General features: G+C 39.8%; 1 protein-coding gene across 3 annotated transcripts in view; it reads left to right on the top strand.

The window, feature by feature from the left end:
• The window catches only part of LOC122549488 (arf-GAP with SH3 domain, ANK repeat and PH domain-containing protein 1-like), a 365,329-nt gene that overhangs the window by 306,014 nt on the left and 35,658 nt on the right, over positions 1 to 23,657 (top strand). For 2 of the 3 annotated variants that reach the window (XM_087986272.1, XM_087986270.1), the window contains 3 exons: positions 393 to 500; positions 4,465 to 4,690; positions 18,496 to 18,672. In XM_087986272.1, the coding sequence (XP_087842398.1) occupies positions 393 to 500; positions 4,465 to 4,690; positions 18,496 to 18,672 (511 nt within the window). The remainder of the gene's footprint in view (positions 1 to 392; positions 501 to 4,464; positions 4,691 to 18,495; positions 18,673 to 23,657) is intronic. The other variant, XM_087986271.1, reaches the window with a different exon arrangement.

Here is a 23,657-nt window from a genome sequence, read left to right as displayed (position 1 = left end):
TATTGAATAAACTAACAGTGCAGTGTGATTGAAAACTTATAGACCCAAGAAGATGCTTCAATCTCAAAATACTGATTGAGCTTGTAGACCTGACAGTTTCTGTTATATAACATGGAATTTGTAGATAATAAATATTGATGCAAGCCTAAGCAGTGCATTTATATGGCTCCTCATACATGTAAAAAAAAATTTAAATGATCTGTTTATTTAGCCATCATACCTGATGACAAATACCATAATGATGAAAAAAATTGATGGTGAAATGTGCAATATTTATGAGTAGGAACCATTTGCCTTTCCTTCCCTAGGGAAAATGTTACTAATTGGAGGCTTAAGTATGCAAATATTCTGATCATAGTTGCACTTAGTGTAATATTTTATATTAATTTCAGATCAGTCAAGCTGCTTTAGGAAAAGTTAATCCTCATGTTCATGTAGAATATGAGTGGCAATTACGGCAAGAAGAAATTGATGAAAGTGATGATGACTTGGATGTAAAGGTGAGAACAGGGAATATATAATATCGGATCAGGTAATTTCCTTTTAGTCCATCAAACTGCACAATTTTAACATTCTCTAGAGCATTATTTGGTGGGCAAGACTATTCTAAAGAGATAGTGAAAATTATCTTTTAAACTATTTTTAACATAGTATTTTTAGGAATAGTATTTTATAAGTGTGATTTTGTCTGATATATGTCACAATTTATTTTAGGCTTTGAATTTTGAATTAGTGCCATATGGATTTTCTGTGTATCTAAATAGTTAATCATTAACTTGTAGATATTTCTGTAGTTGTGATGATTTATTTCCAAACATTTTGAAGCAGCCTTCAGAATATATCTTTTATTTACTTTAGTGGGGTTTACTACTGAGCAATTGTGCAATAAGATTTTGTGAGAAAGACCTGGAATTTTTTTTTTATATTTTAAGGGAAACTCCCACAGCTTGATACAAGGGTTTTTTTAATTTTCAGTTTTGGGGCAGTTCTACAGAAGTGCTTGGATGAAGATGAATGTGTAATGAAGTACTCTTGAGAAAGAAGATAGTAAAACTAGATTACCTTAGAATAAGGAGTTGAGTAATAATTCCAGACTAAGTATTTGGATAAAACTCTGAAAAGGTTATTTGAACCTGAGTGAAAGCAGCAGGAAAGGGCTTTCAGAAAAAGCCAATTGGATGTAAATGGTTTGGTCTGTTGTACTTTTACCTTAATTTCTTTTGCCTAATAAACTTTTATTGTTAAAACTAAGTCTGCAACATTGCATGATTGTGTTTCTGTGAGATACAACTCATAAAAACTAAAAGAAAATAAATTTGATCTATCGAGGCAGATTTCCGTCTGACATCTGACCTGTCCAGTAATCACATCAATTGGATTCATAATGAGAAATTCATTTGAAGTATGATCTGTGGACATGTTTCGTCCTGAACAAGCAAGATGAAGTTTTGAATAAATATAGAATATAGATTCTGCATTGAATGGAAAAATTTCAGATAGCTCTCTGGGTGATAGCATTATTTAATGTGGCGCTGAGCCATAAGCATCAGAAGCTTCTCTAACCTGATATGTGATAAATTGGCAAATGTAGCTGGAACTGTAGTTGAGATGTAACAGCCCAGTTAAAGAGATCCTTGGAAGCTTTCACTGCTGAGGTAGTTATTTTACTGTACTTGAGATTTCACTTGAGTAGAACACAGGAAGCAAAATCAATTAGTTAGGATTGCATGAAGTTAAGAGTCTGCTCTTCAACTTCCTTTTTACAAATTTCAATGGAGGATATCTTAGAGAAGATCTAGTACAGTTGAAAAATCCATCTCAGTTGAGTTTTTATTTGTAACAGAGTCCAGGCAATAGATAGACTGAGAAAATATAATTAAATATGTACTTTAGCCCTTTGCCTCCTTACTACAAGGAGAACCCTATTGAATGTCAATATCAATCCTATGTTATGTAAATACTACATGAAATAGGAGTGGGAGAGCTTATGGATAATAGATTGGCAAAATACTTAATCAGCTCTTGCTTTCCTGATCTGATTAAAACCATGGGCAGAATTTTCTAGGTATCTGAATGACATGGGCTTTGATGAAATTTGTAGCACAAACGGCTGAGAAGTCCAGTGAGGCTAATTACTCAGTTGGGAGCATCTCACTCCATCTATTGCACACAATTCATAGATTGGACTAGGTTGCGTCTCTATGCTGTTTACTTGCTGTCATTGTGCTTGCTCACACCGAACCTATCTGGATACTCAGAGCATCTCAGCCTTGCATGGCCTTGCCTTTTTTGCACTTTACTGTCTCAGCCATAGATATCTGCTTTGTCTTGCCTTGCTATTTCGTGTAGGCACAAAGGAACGAAGCTTGTCATGCTTGTTAGCAGGGCTTAGCCAAAACAAGGGGAATAATTTTCAGTTGAGAAAGCCAACACAAGTAAGTCAATGACAGCCTCTGATACCTGTCCATGGACTTGGAAATGGTCAGTCAGCCACTCAGCATGGATAGATTCAGGATGCTTTATACGTACAGGATGGGGAGCTAAATGTAGGGCAACGCACCATCTGTCTATAGTCTTTCTGTCCTATTAGGGACCAGTTTCCTCCCTGCAATAAGGATGAGAGAGAGAGATTAAGGGAGATGAAAGTAGATGGCAATGCTGTTACCATTGGTGCAGGAGAAATCTCCAACAAGTGATTAGGCAATGCAAAGAGCATGCAAGGTTAGTTGTGTTACATGTTGGTGTGGGTGACAGCACGTGAGAGAAAAGCTGCACGCAATAGTGAGAGTGATGGTGCATGTGCCTAGGTGGGTGGTGTGCACTGTAGCAGACATACAATGAATGTGAAATATCAGAGAGACAATGATGGCACTTAAGCTGACAGAGTGGCGAAGGTCAATGACCTTCTTCCAGCAGTGCTGTGCATCCTTCCAGACAGTTTGTTCTGGTGTCATCCTCCACTGCTGGTTTTTGCAGAAGAGGAAGTTCTACCTCTTCACTAATCCTTCCAACAGGACGTCCAGTTACCTGACTTTAAAGTGGGGCATCAATTTTGCCCTGTCTGCCACATCCAGAGCAAACTTCAGCAACTGTGTAGGGGAACTCCGGACCGATAATGCTTGCTATAGTGCACAATAGGCTTTTAAAAATTACGCAGGGATGCCAGTGAATTTTAGGATATCCACTGAGTAGCAAGTTGTTCTAAGAACAGCATGTAATAACCCAGAATTGGAATTTCGGGTTCTACTTTTAAGGTAGTATGGTGGCACAATGGTTAGTACTGCTGTCTCACAGCCCAGGGACCCGGATTGATTCCAGCCTCGGAATCTCCAGCTTCTTTCTCAGACTTTAAGATTGCATGTTCTCCTTGTTATTTCATGGGTTTCAGCCAGATGCTCTCACAGTTCAAAGATGTACAGGCTAGGTAGATTAGCAATGCTAGCTTGCCCCATACTGTCCAGGGATGTGCAGTCTAGGTGGATTAGCCATGGTAAATACAGGTTATTGGGATAGTGGGAGTGAGTCTGTGTAGGATGCTCTTCAAAGTGTCAGTGCAGGCTTGATGAGCTGAATGGCTCTTTGGGATTCTGAGTCTGTGCCATAACTGAGTTAGTTAGCTAGTTGATGAGGTGAAGTTGGTAAGATTTGGAGACAAACCCACTAGGCTTCGCTGATAGGAATCCCTCTTTTAGAAAAAAACTTAGCACAACTTGGACTTGGCCTAAAAAATTTAGTTTGAGCCCTTTATTTTAGATAAAATAAGTAATCATTTTAAGTGTTCCAGCAGATAGCACATCAGTCACTGCAGTACTGCACTGTGAAGTAGATCAAAATTATCAGCTCAGTCTTTAAGTCGGATCTCAGTTTATGACATGACTCAAGTTGTGAATGTCTCCACTAAACCAAAACTCCTCAACTATGTAGTATGTTTACAAATAATTTTGTCTAATTCCAGGTTATATAATGATTTTACTTATTTGATTAGTCCGTAGAGAAATATTGACTCCTATACCTAAATAGCAATAAAAGTTAAATAATAAAATATAGGAAGCGAGATTCCTCTCCTATTTTATAGGATATGATGGAAATTTGATATGATTTAAAATTAATCTTTGTTATTATAACTCTGGAAAGGAATAGTATCTAAGAGGGAATATATTTATTTGAAAAAATGTTGTCTGTCTTCGTTGTAACTATGTACGTTATGAGGTATGTTCGCCTAGAAATCACTGTCCCATATACAGCCAAAAAATCCAATCTTAAGAACCCAAATTTAAAACTAATTTATTAAATAAAAATACCTTTTGGGGAAAAAAAAGAAACCACTGAAAACTGAATGTGTCAGATGCAGACATTTTTGATCCTTGGGTAACTCTCATCATCATGATTTCAACAGAGATTAACTCTTGCTCAGATTTTGAGTGCTGATCTATTTCAAATTTGTCCTGTTTTCCCTTTCATTAGACAAGTCCTGTAAAAAAAGAGCGTTCTCCAAGGCCACAGAGCTGCTGCCACTCTTCTAGTCTCTCCCCACAAGATAAACTTATGATTCCTGGACTTGGCATAGCACGGGAAAAACAGCGACTGTCTTATGGGGCGTTTAGTAATCAAATATATGGAGGTGGAACGGATTCTCCAACATCACCAGCCACTGATGCCCCTCCTCTTCCTCCTAGGAATCCAAGCAAAGGTTAGTGATAAAAATGAAAGAACAGTTTCTCTGAAGTGTCATTGTGTTTAAATATGATTTGCAGTTGTGCATTGAAGTGTTAATAGCACCTTGGTAAATATTCTGGTCAAACAGCTGTGTACTTTTTTAAAATAGTGCCATTTGCCATTAACAGGAACATTGTTTTTCTATATCTCTTAATAAGTGGTTAACTTCATTATAAACTTCATTGTTTAGCGAAAGAGTTTGATGTAATTATCAATAACTAATGGTGCCAAAATTTCTGTCTTCACCAAGCTTTGACAAATGTTGGAAAGAAAATGATACAATCCAAGTAGCAGATTGCTAGCTGACTATGCATCAATGCTTAAGTATTCCAAACCATCCACAAATTATATTTATGGAGAAAACAAAGTTGATTTTAATCAATTGATTTGATTTTTAGTCCTTGTTTAGACCATTAATAAGAACATAGTAGAGCAAACTTTTTATTTACAGGCACCTATGAGACCATGAGTGGACTAGTTGGATCAAGTGGTTCACATAATCAGTGGAAAAACACACACTAAGTAAATTAAGCATTATGCAGAGGGTATACACATCACTTCTACTTTTATTTACATCTTTAATAATAATGAAACTTTGCCTTAAATAAAACTTTCCGGCAAAGAGCCTTTTCATTTGCACCCTGCACTGACTATTTGGAGATCGCAAAAATGGAGTAAACTTCTATTATTTTGGGTCTATAATTTTTGCTGCTTTGAGAGTTCCAGTTGCAAAATCAAACTAAAATTGTGACATCCGATCAGAGATGGATTAATATACTTTAAAGGACACAAATATTATAGAGCAACACCACAAATGCATGTAGAACAATTAGAAAAATAGGTAGACTCACAGTATCAGGCAGAAATAGTGTTGGTAGGTGCTCAAAAAAGAAAGCAAAATTAAAACTAAATTTCAAGTTTTAAACTAGTTCAAAAATTCATGCATTTTCTATGAATTAATATAGTAACCCCGGATGGTAACTTACTTTCCTGGATCCTAAGCTGCAACAGCTCTTTCAACCCATTTCGTAGTCAGAGATTCAACCATACTCAAGTCCCCTCCCACCCCCATTCTGCCATTTGTTCTGGATTCTACTGCAACCAACTGGATGGAAATCACATTCATCAGGCTGATTCTAAGTGGGGGATCTTGGTGCGGAATTTTCCCTGTTTTCCATCTGAAATTTCACTTCTTTGCCTCTTTTAAAACCAAGGTTGAACAGTCTGATAAATGATATAATTGCTAAGATGTTAAAGTCAATGTCCCAGACTCTTTCATTGTTGCAAACAGTCTTAGGCATGTATTTTAGAACGAGCTGCACCTGTGGCCAAGCAGTTCCACTACAGCTGCAATACAAAAACCAAAATAAATTGATACATTCAGCCACTTATTGCCCCATGAATCTAATCTTAATAATCAGCAAAATGATGAAAGGTGTTGACATTGCTGTCAAGTGTCACTAAATTGGTAATAGCCTGGTCACAGATTGCTTGGCTTGGGTCTACCAATGTGCTTGGCTCCAGACCTTCACAGTAAAATCTTGATCCAGACCAAGATAAAAGAGCTGAATTCTGGAGGTAAACTGAAAATGATTGGCCTTCACACCAATACAGCATTTGATGGAGCATCTCATCAAGCAGTTGTAGCAAAATCAGGAATAAATGGTAGTCTGTCTGCGTGAAGGAGTCATAGATAGCACTAAAAATGGCAGTGATTATCTCAGTCCCAAGCCATCACAATTTCTGAGAGGCCTAGCCTCTATCATCCTCAACTAATTGCTCAATGATATGTCTGACCTAGTAAGATTAGAAATGAGGATATTCACTGTTAATTGGGTGCTATTCAATTCCATTTGCGATTCCCCAGATAGTGAAGTAGGTGTGCACACATGTAGCAGCACCTGACAATATTCATGCTTGAGATATTGGTTGGCAAGTAATATTTGTGCATACAAGGGTCAGGGTAATGCAGGCAATGACCATTAAAAGGAAAGAGTTTAACCCTTTCGTCCTAAATTTCAGTGGCATTGGTTGAATCCCTCACTATTAACATCCTGGGTGTTGCCATTGACTAGAGCTTAATTGGACTAGCAATATAAATGCAATGATTTGAAGAGCAGGTCTGAAGTTGGACATGCTTGAACAAGTAACTCAGCCTCTGTCTTCCCCAAAGCCTGTCTGCTGTCAGGAAAATGGATAAGAAAGTGTCACTATAATAATGAATAAATGTTCATCTACCTACTATCTTTTAAATAATCACTGTTGGAACTCAGTCATAATTAATGATTGTGCATGGAGAACTGGGAAATCAACTGTGGGCACATGCATTTAAGGTTTGTGGAAAGGAGGAGATGCAGTCAGAATAAGATTATTTTCTTTGTGTTAATTGTGGTTGGAGCTATTGTATAAATAGGAGAAGATGGAGGGAATCCAGACCTTGGCTCATGTAGACTGGTGGAGAAGGACAGGTAAATAACAACATTCTTCTATCTCAAAAATGCCATTTCACTAAACTTGACACACCTAACTATGCATGGCAAGCAATAAGAAATGGGCAAGGTCTATAATATCCTACAATGGTATTGGAAAATGCAGCCCTTTTTTAAATTCAAATACTCAAAATATGACCTGACCTTGACAAGAGTAACCTTGCCTTTTTAAGTTAGGTAGCACCTAAATGGCAATTCTGGATATTTTTGAGATATGATTTTTAAAAAAAATAATTTGGGTCCTGAACCACATCTAACACGAGCTGATTTGAATGCATTAGTTACTTACGTGTATCGGCAACATTTTACATGGGTTCAACCATTTGATCAGAAAATTCAGATAGAGTGCAGTGTGGGAACAAAGTAAAGGATAAGGATTAGCACTGGACCTATTTCAATTACTTGTATGGGTACAACACCCAGTAAAACTACCCTTTATCTACACACAATACAGAATGCAAACATTTGGTATGATATCCAAATTGTAATTCCCTTCTTGCAATTTTGTTCATCACAAAGATAGCCACTCTGTTAATGTTTGATCTCATATAAAATACTCCGTTTGCCAGTATACAAACACACGTGGCAATCTTCCCAAGAATACTATACAAAGATTTAGGTGTTTTAAAATTAGTTTTAGCTTTCCATTTATGATACTGTTGTCTGAAATTGAAATGAAAGGTTATATAAAGCATATATGGAATTTTTATACAGTACTTATTTTTTATTTTAAAGAACAAAGAAAATTTACAGCCCAGAACAGGCCCTTTGGCCCTCCAAGCCTGAGCCGATTCAAATCCACCATCTAAAGCTGTCGCCCAATTCCTAAGGATCTGTGTCCCTCTGCTCCCCACCTACTCCTGCATCTGTGCAGACAGAACCTAAATGAATCTACCGTGCCTGCCTCTACTACCTCTGCTAGCAACGCATTCCAGGCACCAACCACTTTCTGTGTAAAGTACTTTCCGCATGTATCCCCCTTAAACTTTTCACCTCTCGCCTTGAACACGTGACCTCTCGTTATTGAATGCCTCACCCTGGGAAAAAGCTTACTTCTATCTATCCTATCTATATCCTTCATGATTTTGAAGACTTCAATCAGGTCCCCCCTCAATCTTCTTTTTTCTAATTAAAACAATCCTAACCTACTCAACCACTCTTCATATCTAGCACCTTCTATACCAGGCAACATTCTCGTAAACCTTCTCTGCACCCTCTCCAAAGCATCCACATCCTTTTGGTAATGTGGTGACCAGAACTATACACGGTAGTCTAAATGCGGCCGAACCAAAGTATTGTACAATTTTAACATGACCTGCCAACTCTTGGACTCAATACCCTGTCTGATAAAGGCAAGCATACCATATACCTCCTTGACCACTCTAACCACCTGTGCAGCCACCTTCAGGCTACAATGGACCTGAACTCCCAGATTTCTCTGCTCATCGACTTTTCCCAAGGCTCTTCCGTTTATAGTATAGTTCGCTCTAGAATTAGAGTTCCCAAAATGCATCCCCTCACATTTGCCTGGATTGAACTTCACTGCCACTTCTCTGCCCAACTGTCCAGTCTATCTATATTCTCCTGTATTCTTTGACAGTCCCCTATGCTTTCTACTACTTCACCAATCTTTGTGTCATCTGCAAACTTACTGAACAGACCAACAAAGCCCTCTTCCAGTTAATTTATGTATATTACAAACAAGAGTGGCCCCAGCCCCGATCCCTGTGGAACACCACTGGTCACCTTTCTCCATTTCGAGAACCTCCCTTCAACCACTACTCTCTGTCAGCTGTTGCTCGTCCAGTTCTTTATCCATCTAGCTAGAACACCTTGACACCATAAGACTTCACTTTCTTCATTAGTTTACCATGGGGAACCTTATTAAATGCCTTAATAAAGTCCATGTTTATGACACCTACAGCCCTTCCTTCATCTATCAACTTGGTCAGTTTCTCAAAGGACTCTATTTGGTAAGGCTTGATCTCCCCCGTACAAAACCTATCACTGATAAGGCAACATCCCTCCTTATTCCTGAAGAAGGGCTTATGCCTGAAACGTCGAATCTCCTGTTCCTTGGATGCTGCCTGACCTGCTGCGCTTTACCAGCAACACATTTTCAGCTCTGATCTCCAGCATCTGCAGCCCTCACTTTCTATCACTGATAAGCCCAATCTTTTCCAAATATAAGTAGATTTTATCCCTCAGTATCCCTTTTTTCCAGCAACTGACATCAGGCTTACTGGTCTGTAGTTACCTGGAATTTCCCTACTACTCTTCTTGTACAGGGGGACAACATTAGCAACCTTCCATCCTCTGGCACCTCACCTGTGTTTAAGGATGCTACAAAGATATATGTCAGGGTTCCAGCTATATCCTCTCTCGCCTCCCTCAGCAACCTGGGATAGATCCCATCCAGTCCTGAGGATTTGTCCACCTTAATATCCTTTAGCCTACCCAACACATCTTCCCTCCTTATGTCAACGTGATCCAGAGCAAGCAAACTTCTATCTCTAATCTCAACATTCATCAAGTCCCTCTCCTCGGTGAATACTGATGCAAAGTAATCATTGAGAATCTCACCCATTTTCTCAGGTTTGACACACAACCTTCCTTCCTAATCCTTTAGTGGACCAACCCTTTCTCTAGTTACCCTCTTGCTTCTTATATATGAATAAAAGGCCTTTGGATTCTCCTTAATTCTGCTCGCTAAAGTTATTTCATGATCCCTTTTAGCCCGCTTGCTTCCTCGTTTAAGATTGGTCCTCTCTCCCGATATTCTTCTAAGGCCCACTCTGTTCTTAGCTGCCTGAACCTTATGTACGCTTCCCTTTGCCTTTTGGCTAGTAGCACGATTTCTCCTGTCATCCACGGTTCACGAATCTTGCCTTTCCTATCCCTTGTTTTCAAAGGGACATCTTCGAGGAGAAAGTGAGGTCTGCAGATGCTGGAGATCAAAGTTGAAACTTTATTGCTGGAACAGCACAGCAGGTCAGGCAGCATCCAGGGAACAGGAGATTCGACGTTTCGGGCACAGGCCCTTCCTGAAGAAGGGCCTGTGCCCGAAACGTCGAATCTCCTGTTCCCTGGATGCTGCCTGACCTGCTGTGCTGTTCCAGCAATAAAGTTTCAACTTTCAAAGGGACATGCCTATCCTGCCGTATATTCAACCGATCTTTGAAAGACTCCCACATATCAAATGTGCACTTTCCTTCACATAGCTGCTCCCAGTCCACATGTCCCAGCTTCTGCCAAATTTTGATATAATTGGCCCAATTTAGTACTCTTCCCTTAAGACCATTTTCATCCCTGTCTACAAGTATTCTAAAACTTACAGAATTGTGATCATTCTTTCCAAAGAAATGCCTCACTGCAACTTCTACCAACTTGCCTGGTTCATTCCCCAACACCAGGTCCAATGTAGCCCCTTCCTTTGTCGGACTATTAACATACTGCTCTAGAAAGCTTTCCTGAACATTCCTTACAAATCCTGCCCCATCCAGACCTCTGACACTAAGTGTATCTCAGTCAATATTGGGAAAATTAAAATCTCCCATCACCATCACCCTGTTGCCTCTACATCTTTCCATAATCTGTTTACCTATTTGTTCTTCTACCTCACGCTCACAGTTGAAGGCCTGTAATACAGCCCCAACAATGTAACTGCACCGTTCTTATTTCTCCGCTCTACCCATAATGCCTCACTGCTCAAGCCCTCTATAGTGCCCTCCTTTAGCACAGCTGTGATATCATACCTGACCAGCAATGGAACTTCTCCCCCCACTTTAACTTCCCTCTCTGTCCTGACTGAAGCATCCATATCCTGGAACAGTTAGTTGCCCATCATGCCCTTCCTTCAACTAAGTCTTTGTCATCACAATAACGTCATACTCCCAGGCACCAATCCAAGCCCTAAGTTCATCTGCCTTACCCACTATACTCCTTGCATTAAAGTACATGCACTTCAGGCCACAAATTCATCTGCTCTCTGCCTACTCTTCCTCTTGGTAATGCTAACTTCATGATCCTTAAGGTCTCCACCTCACTGTTCCCAATGCAAATGCACAGTGAAGTTTCCACCTCACTGTCTACTAGTCTTCACTTCACTTCAGGTTCCCAGCCCCCTGCCACATTAGTATAAACCCTCCCCAACAGCAGTTGCAAAAACTCTCCCAAGGACATTCGTTCCAGTCTGGTTCAGGTGTAGACCATCCATTTTGTTGGCTCCTCCTCTTTAACTTCTCTCCTAGCTCCCAGAATTCTGCTTTCAGGACCTAATCTTGTTTTTTTTACTTATACCATTGGTGCCTATATGCTCCACGATAACTGGCTGTTCACCCTCCCCTTTCAGAATGCAGTGCAGACGGTCGGTGACATCCGTGACCCGAGCACCTGAGAGGCAACATACCATCTGGGAATCTCATTTTCAGCCACAGAACCGCCTATCTACTCCCCTTACAATAGAATCTCCTGTGACTATGGCCCAATTAGTCTTTTTCCTGCCCTTCTGAACAGCAGTGCCCACCATGGTGCCACGATCCTGGTAGCTGCTGCCCTCCCCTGGTGAGCCATCTCCCCGAACAGTATCCAAAACGGTATACCTGTCTTGGAAGGGGAATGACCGCAGGGGACACCTGCACTGCCTTCCTACTCTTTCTCTGCCTTTTGGTCACCCATTCACTCTCTCCTTCAACAATTCTAATCTGCGGTGTGACCAATTCACTAAACGTGCTACTCACGACCTCCTCAGCATCGCAGATGCTCCACAGAGAGTCCATCCACAGCCCAGAGCCATCATATGGTCAAACAAGAGCTGCAGCTGGACATATTTCTTGCAAGTGTAAGAGTCAGGAACTTCAGCCATGTCCCTGAGCTCCCACATCAAGCAAGAGGCACATGCCACCGGTCTGAGGTCCCCTGCCATTGTAAGCCTTAGCTTTATATCAACTAACTAAAACCAAACAATGCATTTAAAAATATGAAAGAAAAGAAAAACAGACCTTACCTTAGAGTCCTTTTCTTCTGTTTTTGGTGGGTGGGGGGGAGGGGGGTTGAAGCAGGAGGGAGATACTACACATGTAGTATCTCTGCTTTAACCACTCCCCAAATATACACTAAGTCCTTACCTTCCCTGTAACCTCCTGGTCTGCATCTTCACCTCTGCTCTGTCTCCCGCTGCTCCCGGACAGGCAACAGGTTGCAGGCTTCAAAGGTAAGTATTTATACTGTTTGCTTATCTTCCTGGAAACTTTCTGGTCCCAAGGTCACCTCCACTCTATCTTCCACTGCTCCCTTAGGAAAAAGGATTTATAATGAATTTCCTACTTAAAAATAATTGAAAATAAATGTATGCTGATATTTAGTTACTTCCAGTAACAGTAACATAGGTACACCACTGGAAGTTAACAAATCCATTGAAACTTGTATTAGTTAAATCAACCAGTTGGTATTTGACAAATGCAAAGGGATCCATTGTTAGCCATTTTTCTTAGTTAGTGCTAACAGAGCCACTTTCTTGGGAACCCACACTTTGTATTATGCATTCCTGCAAATTTCACTGCCTTAAACATCCACGACAAAAAAAAACGATTGTTGCAGTGCATGAAGTAGGCGGAATGGTGGCACAGTGGTTAGCACTGCTGCCTCACAGCGCCAGAGACCCGGGTTCAATTCCCACCTCAGGCGACTCTCTGTGTGGAGTTTGCACATTCTCCCCGTATCTGCGTGGGTTTCCTCCGGGTGCTCCGGTTTCCTCCCACAATCCAAAAATGTGCAGGCTAGGTGAATTGGCCATGCTAAGTTGCCCACAGTGTTAGGTGAATAGGTAAATGTAGGGGAATGGGTCTGGATGGGTTGCGCTTCGGCGGGTGGACTTGTTGGGCCTGTTTCCACACTGTAAGTAATCTAATCTAATCTAAGTACTGCCATAATGGGCTAATACTGTATAAACAACATCTTCCAAAGCCACTGCTTTAACACTTAGAAGAACAAGAGCAGCATGTGCATTGGGAACATCTGTAACTCATATGCCCCTCCAAGCCTGACCACTTTGAATTGAAAATAAAGTATTCTCTCTTCATAGTACTGAGTCAATCTCCTGCAGTTCTCTACCTGACAGCAACATAAGTGTATCTGCACCACACAGATTTCAGTAGGTCAAAAAAGTGGCCCACCACAACCTTCACGAGAGCACTTAGCAAAGGACAGTAAATCCTGACTTTGTCACCAATGCCCGATCCTATGAATAAATAAAAGAAGTACAATAGTTATCTATCTTAAAATCAGAATTTTGATCTAATTATAATTCCTTACTACAATAAATACACTTCAAACCAAGCAACACTTCATAATCACAAAACTGAGCAAATTAATTTGACCTCTGTAAAAACTAATAATACTACCCACAAACTGAGATAAAAATCATTGTTTCTTGCATACAACTAAGGAGCCATTACTTTTTAAAAAAAGTATTTCCGATTCAAGATGCATTACTAATAATTAAAATTTAGAAGTGATTTTTAAACATTTTTTCTTAAGAGTATAGATTACAATGAATACAAGTCCAAATTAGAAATGATTTAAAAACAAAAAATGTTAGAATATGCTTTTACAGCTTTTTCCCATTACTTCTCACTTTGGCTTTTATAGCATGAAATCTTGTGTCATTTAATATTCCTTGCTGTGCACCCTAACAGACTTTTACCCCCTTCCCCCACTTCAAACTCAAACCTATTACTTCATTCTTCAGTTATGATAGAAGGTTATCATCTTGAAACATTTGGCAGGATCGTATAGGGGTCTGAGCAACATTGGGCTATGGTGAGATTTGAGACAGATTTGGATGGGAAGTCCAGCAAAGCCAACTCCTGCCTTTGTAGTATCTCTCTCCAACTTCCATGTTTTTCACAAGGGTCATGGTAAGCTTATTGCTAGATAGCAATGAGTTTCTCACTAGTTTGCAGTGATTGCCAACTAAGGTGGATTACATCTTGTTAAACACCTTATTGATGACCCAAGTCACGTCATAATTTTAAGTTTTTTATATAACCAAACTTGACAAACAAGTGAGAAATCGAGAAAAGTAAACATGGAAGCCTGATCAGGTACCTGGAGAATTCAGCTTTCACTTGCTCCAAATAAGCTCCATGTTGAGAACCAAGCACCAGTATCTCAGGACATGTTTTATTGGCACGAGCCACACTTACACCACTATTTCAGACAGTGGAATCTGCAATGTACAACTTCTAAGAACTCAGATGAACCTCTACCAATCCACTTACACTTCCGCACTTCAGTGCTTCGGACTGCACTGGTCACTATCACTGTAATGCTGCAGCAAGGACACTGCACTTAGGGACAAGTGCCCAGCTTATGGACTGAACTAGGCTGCATTTCCAGACTCTTCATTCGCAGTCATTGCACTCACTCACTTTGGCAACCTGGATGCTTACAGCATCTCTGCTTTGTATTGCCATCTGTTTTTGTGCTTTCCCCTCTCAGTCAGAGATACCAAGCTCATTTAACTTCTGTCATATCTTTTCTTTTAGTACAGAACAAAGGAAGGAAGCTTGTTATGATTGTCAGCAGTCCTTAGCCGAGTCAAAAGGATAGTCTTCACTCAGGGAATCCTGGAACAGTAAGTCAAGGACATGTTGATATCTGTCTAGGGCTTGGAAACTATCAGTTAAGCTAATCTGGATGGTCAGGATACTCTCTGCGTGAGGAGGTGAAGAGTTGAATGCCATGCAGCCCACTACCCATCTTGAGTCTTTCTGCCCTGTTGGGGACTGCTTTCTCGCTGAAATGCGAACAAGTCAAGTATTATGGAAAATGAAAATAGATGACATAGCTGTTACTCTTGGTGCAAGTAGTGGAGTGACCCGAGTGAGTGATTCAGCAATGCTGAGGGCATTTGGGGTTAGTGGTGTTTGGAGTTGGGGTGATTGACAGCAAGTGAGGGAAGATATTGCAGGCATCAGTGAGAGTGGTAGAGCAGTAACCTTGGTGGGAAGTGAGGTATCAGGGAGAAGATGGTAACAGTTAAGTTTGTGAATCGGAGAAGGTAATTGATCTTTTTTCCTACCTTACTGTGCTTTCCTCCATATAGAGTCATACAGCACGGAAACAGACCATTCCGGCCAACTCATCCATGCCGACCAGTTTCCCAGACTGATCTCATCCCATTTGCCTGCATTTGGCCTATATCTCTGTAAACGTTTCCTATTCATGTACCTATTTAAATGTCTTTTAAATGTTGTAAGTGTATCTGCATCTACCATTTCCCCAGCAGTTCATTCCGCACATGAACCATCCTCTGAGTGAAATAGTTGCCGTTCTTGGCTGAGACCACTTTAGCCCTGGTGACACATTTGAACGAGGCTGGTATGGCCTCATGTCATGGCCTCTGTGGGAAAAGAGGAGGTCCCACCCAAAGGCAGAAAAGTGGATTTGAGGATTATCAAAGTACCATGCTCTCACTGAATAGTGGAGCAGACTCAATGGGCTGAATGGCCTAATTCTGCTCCTATGCCTTGTAGTCTCTTACAGCAGGAACTCCTGATCCCCGCCTGCACAGCATGTCAAATCTGGGGAGTGTCAGGAATCGTGCAGGGCACCTCCACTCTGACTGTGCTTGTCTGGGTGCACAACAATGATGTGCAGGCACTAGCAATGTTTTTAATTCAGGGATATCCACTGAGTGGCAAGTTGTTCTGGAAACAGTATGTGGTAAAATGGGCCGAGAAATGGACATGAGCATTGCCATCAATGGGGAGAGTAAGTATTTAATGAGGCAAGTTTGATAAGATTTGGCAAGAAAACCCAGTAAGCGTCATGGTGGGCATCCCTCCCAAAGAAAATGACACAACTTGGATTAACATTCAGCCTATTAATTTTGTTTTTCTTTACAAGTGCTACCAGAGTGCTGTATATTTCCAGCATTTTGTGCTTTTATTTCAGATTTCTAGCATCTAAAGTATTTTACTTCTGTATTAGAGGAAAAGATCAATATTGACTGGTGTTAATAATTTCAGATTTCTAAAGCACTGATATAAATCAATTTACAAAAGACCTGACCCGCTGATAGTTTAATAGTATGTTTATAATAGAGCTTGTAGTAAAAATACAATTTTTAGGATTTAAGCAATATTGTTGCATATTTTGTTTCTTACTATCCAGATTATGTCCGTGAAATATATCTTCAATTGGTTTTGATTTTCCTTCAAACGTAAATCCATTCATAGGCCCAGATATCTAATGTAATGCATTTGTAAATGGTTTGTTATCCCAAACTGAATTCTGAAGTCTTTCTGCAGCCCGTGTTAGAGTAGTTTGAAGTGCATAATTTAACTTTGCCAAAAATTGAACGAGGAGAAAGGAGAATATGCAAAAGTCCCTTTTGATATTTGATAATGACAGTAATTCTACACTCTAGATAGTCATGTTTGTAAGGAACGCAGATTGCAAAATCAAAATTATGGTATTGCATCTCTTCCTCTGGCCACAAAGTGTACTCTTCTATTGGGAAGGAGGGGTTGCCCTATTCCCACTTTGAAAGAGATTATACATTTACACAGTATTCTCAGCATGTGCCAAATTATTTCATGCTTGAGGTGTGACTTTTGAAATGTAGCAATTCTGCATTATATAGACAGACAAGTCGACAAAGATGTTTTGAAGCAGGTACTGTACATATTAATAATATAAATCAGAGACTAATCTGTTTTTGATGGTGTTGCTTCAGGGCTGTTAATTGACTAGGATGTTGGAATAATTTTCTGCTGTTTCTACAGCTTGTATCTTAACAGGATCCTTATTTCTGTATCTGAGATAGTTATTCTATTCATCACAATAGGATTTCCTCAGGGTAATGTCCTTGGATCAACCATCTTCAATAGTTTCATCAATCACCTATCCTCCATCATAAGGTTAGAGATGGGGATATGCATCGATGATTGCATAGACTTAAGTACCATTCACAACTCTTCAGACACTGAAGCAGTTTGTGTGCAAATGCACTAAGATCTGGACAATATTTAAACTTGCGCTTATATGGGACATGTGACACTTGTACCACATAAGTGCCAGGCAATGACCACCTCAAAAAGAGAGAATGCAACCATCAATCATTGACATTCAGCAACATTACCATTGCTGAATCTCCACTATAAACATCCTGTGGGTTGCTCTTGACCAGAAAGGGGATGGCTGGATATCTGGTGTGTGATGCCGAGTTATGCCAATAGTGTGGGTTCAATTCCTTCAATTCTCTCTAATGAGAGAATATCCGTATGTCCAATATAACTATGGTGATTTGACCTTTATGTATTGGCAAGAAGCTGAACTTGACCCACATACAAATTTGTGTGGCTACAGGAATGGGTCATCTCCCGTCTCCCCAATGCCTGTAATCGTTTACAAGACGCAAGTCAAGTGTGTTGGAATATTCTGTACTTGCCTGGTTAAATGCAGCTCCAACAACACTCTAGAAGCTTGAACAGGATAGCAAATGTATGGCAACATTGCCACCTACAAGATAGAACATAGAACAATACAGCGCAGAACAGGCCCTTGGGCCCTCGATGTTGTGCCGACCTGTGTCTCACCCTCTGAGACACATACCATCCTGATTTAGAACAATATTGTCATTCCTTCACTGTCACTGAGTCAAAACCATGGAAAACCCTCCCAACAGCCGTTGTACCTATACCACATGAACTTCATCTGTGCAAGAAAGCAACTCAACACCATCTCCTCAAGAGAAATTAAGACTGTGCAACAAATGCTGGCCAATCAGTGATACCTATATACAGTAAATTAACAATTAAAATAAATATTATGTCTAGCCCACCTCTGGTGTTGCATTTGGTGACAACCTAGATTCTGCTTGAATCTGTTCCTTTCGACTTAGAGCTGTTGCTTGGTAAGACAGAAAAAGAAGTTTGAGAACCCAACTTCGAGATGCTGCAGATCATTAATAATCATCAAGTGTGATTGTCAAGTGTTTTCCTTTTGTTTGTAATATTAAATATAATCAATTTTGAAATTGTGGTCTTGTACAATTAATATATGGAATGTTGCATATGTGTATAATATATCTAAAATTAGATCATCACTATTAAAATCTTGAAAGGAGAAGTTGATTTCTGTTCATCAGTTTTAGTCAGTGGTGGATAGGAGAAAATTGATTTATTTTACATTGCTTTGATCCTTCATTGCACCGTATTGCATGCTTTCATAACTGCTCTTAACATATTGTGCAGTAGTCAGCTGTGTTTTTGTGCTTCTCCAGCTCCACATGGCCCAGTCCCTCCTTCAGTCCTTCCTGTAGGTCCCCAGGTCACAACCGGCAGCTCCACTTTATCAAAGAAGAGACCACCGCCCCCACCCCCTGGACACAAACGAACCTTATCTGACCCACCAAGCCCGCTACCTCATGGTCCCCAGAATAAAGGTCTGATTCCTTGGGGTGAGTTTTTCTTATATTAAGTTAGTTAAGTTACTGTAGGAAGCAGAAAGTTATATTAATGTCTATTAAAGTAAAAATGGTATAAAAGGGAGAAACTGCAAAAAGTTGGTTCTTTCTCATTCATTCAACCTCTGCGTATCAATGGAATTTGCTATCATCAGAGTATGGAAACTAAATTATCTGGACACTTTGACATATGAGGAAATTCACACGCTTGCAGTGCTACTTAGTTAAATATTTATCATCAACCCAGTTGTGTGTAAGTTGTCGTGCTTGACAGCACATTATTTTTTCTGTCATTGTCCACCATACTGTTGATTGTTTGTCTTTTCTTTTAATGTATATTCTGAAATAATATGGAAGAATCTGAGAGACAATGACTTTAAGGCACTTGCCATGGCCACGGTTGGAACCTTTGTTTCTGGCTAGTTTTTCACTAAATTAGTTAGGAAGATTAGATTGCATTACACAATCAGACCTGTAGAAAATTGAAATACTATACTCAGCGTGTTATCTAAAACTGTTGATAGGAGGAACTTTACTTGTTACTATTTGAAAGAAAAACCATAACAACATTGACATTATTTGGCTAATATTTCTAATACATCGCTTTGACTAATGCATTCTCAGAAGCAGTACTTGAACTAATACATGTATTTTTGGATGATCAGTCAAACTTGCAGGATGCTGCAACACACAGAACAATAGCCCAGCACTCTAACCTTTTTCAGGTTCTGCTGTGGAGTCTTGATAAAGCCTGTGAAACCTGTTTCAGATAACTTATGCTCATTAAATATATGGAATCTATAATGTAAAGAATTTATTGGTTTTAATAATCTTGTTCCACTATGAAGTGATTTTTCTTTAAGATTGTAAATTAGCTTTAAAAAAACTTGCATTATTTTTGAAAGATGTGAAATAATATAGCAGGAAAATAAGGACCAGTAAGTTTATGGAGAAAGTTTTGAATGTAGGTTTGCTTGCTGAGCTGGGAGGTTCATTTCCAGACATTTCATCACCCTACCAGGTAACATCTTCAGTGGGCCTCAGGCGAAGCACTGCTGATAAGTCCTGCTTTCTATTTATATGTTTGGGTTCCTTTAGGTTGGTGATGTCATTTCCTGTGGTGAAGTCACTTTCTGTTGCTTTTCTCAGGGGATGGCAGATGGGGTCTAACTCAATGTGTTTGTTGATAGAGTTCCGGTTGGAATGCCATTCTTCTAGGAATTTTCGTGCGTGTCTTTGTTTGGATTGTCCTAGGATGGATGTGTTCTCCCAGTCGAAGTGATGTCCTTCCTCATCTGTATGTGAGAGAGGGTCATGCCTTTTTGTGGCTAGTTGGTGTTCATGTATCCTGGTGGCTAGTTGTCTGCCTGTTTGTCCAATGTAGTGTTTGTTATAGTCCTGACACGGTATTTTGTAAATGACATTAGTTTTGCTTGTTGTCTGTATATGGTCTTCCAAGTTCATTAGCTGCTGTTATAGTGTGTTGGTGGATTTGTGGACTACCATGATGCCAAGGGGTCTGAATAGTCTGGCAGTCATTTCTGAGATGTCTTTGATGTAGGGTAGAGTGGCTATGGTTTCTGGACGTGTTTTGTCTGCTTGTTTGAGTTTGTTGCTGAGAAATCGGCGGACTGTGTTCATTGGGTGCCCATTTCTTTTTAGTGGAGCCTGTGGCCCAGTGAAGATGTTACTTAGGGTGAAGAAATGTCTGGAAATGAACCTTCCAGCTCAGCGAGCAAACCTACATTCAAAACCTCAACCTGAGCTACAAATCTTCTCAAAACTCGTTATGGAGAAAGTATTTGAAAATAATTTTCAGAATTCTGTTGGGCAAGCAAGTAATAACTAGTCTGAGAACAAAAAGAAATTAAGTATATTAAATGGAACTAAATGGCAGCCTGTGCACTGGTCAGAAAGAAACATGGAAATCAGTGGATAAATCAGTGAAATCATGGAACATTATTTAACTGTACTATTAAAAAGTGGAATATTTGGTTTAATTAGACAATTGTAGAGTATAAATCTAAAGAATGTCCATCAGGTAAAGAGCATTGGCCAGACCCAATCTGCATTGTGTGGATTTACTTCACCTAGTCACTAAAATGGCATTATCTCCAACAAGAAAGACAATTCAGGTGATTAGGGAATTAAAAGAAGTAATTTAATGTATGAAAGGAGACCTGTCCTTATAATTCAATTGTCCAAACAGCGTAAACAATAAAGCCAGAAAGGAAAAGAAACACCTCTCAACCACAATAAACATTTAAGGAAATTTTGGTGGGAGGCTCTGAATGAACTGTAGTATTTTGAAGTTCTGAGTAAAAGAAAGTTTTGAGGAGTTATTACAAAATAATGGCCAGTATTTAGAAGAGTAATTTTTATTAAGTCATTCAGGGTGTGCTGATTATAAAGATTTCTTGAAAATTGAGATTCATTTCCTTTCAATTGAGTTACTTGTTGAAGTGAGCTTTGTTTTACCAAAGCAGAAAAAACTAATCAGTTTTCTGAGAATAACAAGCACTGAGGTGCTTTACTGTCATTAACCAAAGATAAATTAGATGGGTATCAGAGCACAACTCAACATGTCATTCCTACAAGGAAAAAGCTCACACACACCGTTCATTGTTGACTGCACTTTGTAAGACGACTTTCACAAGATCTATTTTATTGGCCTTCTGGGCATAAGTCAAGTGTGTTAACTATGTGTTATTTTCTTGATCTGGTGACTGAAGAAAACACTTTAGAATTAAAGGAGCAATAACAGCAAAACTGACAAAAAGTAGAGAGTAATTTGGTGAAAAGTATAGAATGGTGGCTTCCATTAAGATCCAGTACCATTAAGATCATTGCTCTTTTTGATTTTTAAGACATGGAATTAGGAATATAGAGCATAATTTCAAAGTTTGCTGTTAACAGTAAAGTAATAAATGTATACTAGCCCTCAAGGGATGGCTATAAAATGGTGAGCTATGGTGCGCGGGAGTGATTTTTCAGGGAGTATTGTTGTGGAGCCTGTTACATTTTCACTGCAATGGCATTTCCCAGAAGTGGGGAAAGATGTTAAGTCACTTAAGTGGTCAACTAAGGCCATCTTCCTGCCAATGCAGGCATTCCATTAACAGTGGGTGAGCCGTTCTACCTCAAGGAAACACTGCAGAGAGATTTCTAAAGGCACATTCACACATCTCCACCCTCCTGACAATCTTGCAGAAGTCTGCCTCACTGACCCCACAAACCCAGATTCCTTTACCTTATTGCAAGGTCAACCTGTTTCCATAGTGTCTTTGCATCATCCTTCAACTTCTAGTCATAGAGATGTACAGCGTGGAAACAGACTCTTCAGTCCAATGCGTCCACGCCGACCAGATATCCCAACTTAATCTAGTCCCACCTGCCAGTACCTGGCCCATATCCCTCCCAACCCTTCCTATTCATATACCCACCCAGATGCCTTTTAAACGTTGCAATTGTACCAGCCTCCGCCACTTCCTCTGGCAGCTCATTCCATACACGTGCCACCCTCTGAGTGAAAAAGTTGCCCTTTGGGTCTCTTTTATATCTTTCCTCTTTCACCCTAAACCTATGCCCTGTAGTTCTGGACTCCCCCACCCCAAGGAAAAGAGTTTGTCTATTTATCCTATCCATGCCCCTCATGATTTTATAAACCTCGTTAAGGTCACCCCGCAGCCTCCGACGCTCCAGGGAAAACAGCCCTAGCCTATTCAACCTCTCTCGATAGCACAAATGCTTCAACCCTGGCAACATCCTTGTAAATCTTTTCTGAACCCTTTCAAGTTTCACAACATCTTTCCAATAGAAAGGAGACTAGAATTGCATGTTGGGATTGTTGAGTTCTTGCAGCTGGGATTCAATGTCCAACCAACTTAAACTGACATATAGAATGCTTTCATCTTAATCTAGTCATTGACACTAATTAATTTTTAAACATTTTGTAAGCAACCTGTTCAGGATGTTATGACACATCCCTGGAGGTGGAAGTGTTTTCTCATCAACCTATCAGAAATACTATTACACATCTCTGGAGCAGACGGGACTTGAGCCAGAGTCTTCTGACTCTGGGTAGGGACACTACCACTGCACCACAAGAGCTCTTCTGGAGCAGGGGGGACTTGAACCTTGTACCGCAAGAACTCCACTAGTTAGTTTGTATAATTTCATTAAATCGTAAAACATTTTGGATTGTACAAGTTATTCATCTTTGGCTTACAATAATTCATCACTTTGGAGATATACATAAGCACCTTGCACTACAAATCATGCTGTTTAATTTTGCTGAAAATTGTATCAAAGTTGGAATTACCAGCCAGAAATAGAAACTCCTTCTAATCATTTGAAAATATAGCATATGTGCCAGAAGTTAAATAGAGTTCATGAATGTAAAGAAGTGACCAAAAGCTGCTTGTGATGTTAACCAAATGGTTATTGGTTTGGATTTTACTGTCAGTGGTGAAGAAATGGCAATTGCTTATAGCTTCCCAGTCGCTTAATGTGCTCTTCTGAGGGGCACCTGATAGTTACTAGCGAATGTTTTCAATACAACACCCTCCATAGAACATCTGTGAGGTTTGTGAACAGGGCAAACAACATTGTGTCTCTCAGATCAATAAGGTTGAAAGGTTCCTTAGTGAAATCTGTATGGTTGATTTTGATGTTTATGGAAAAGTGTGATTTAAAATAAGCATCAAGACATCTTTCAGCCACATGCAAGCAACCTCCTAAGGAGCAAAGGTTGCCATTTAACATTAATTGCTCACTTAATTAGAACAGTATTAATTTGTGTTTTTAAGTTAAGCTTTTGGTCCATTGGTTCCCTTGGCTTTCTAATGCATGTTTGTGAAAGCAAGGTGACATCGTAGCATGTTAAGGGACTGAAACAATGCCAAGAAAACATGTCCACGTGCTCAGTACTGACGCTGTTTTCTCACCTGCTAATGGGAATAGTTTAATTCATAGTACAT

The sequence above is a fragment of the Chiloscyllium plagiosum genome, unplaced genomic scaffold (genome assembly GCF_037043375.1).
Source record: "Chiloscyllium plagiosum isolate Xiang-an unplaced genomic scaffold, Cpla_swu_hap1 HiC_scaffold_4, whole genome shotgun sequence".
Lineage (NCBI taxonomy): Eukaryota > Metazoa > Chordata > Chondrichthyes > Orectolobiformes > Hemiscylliidae > Chiloscyllium > Chiloscyllium plagiosum.
The sequence above is the reverse complement of the archived record's forward strand: the minus strand, read 5'-3'. Positions and strand labels throughout refer to the sequence as shown.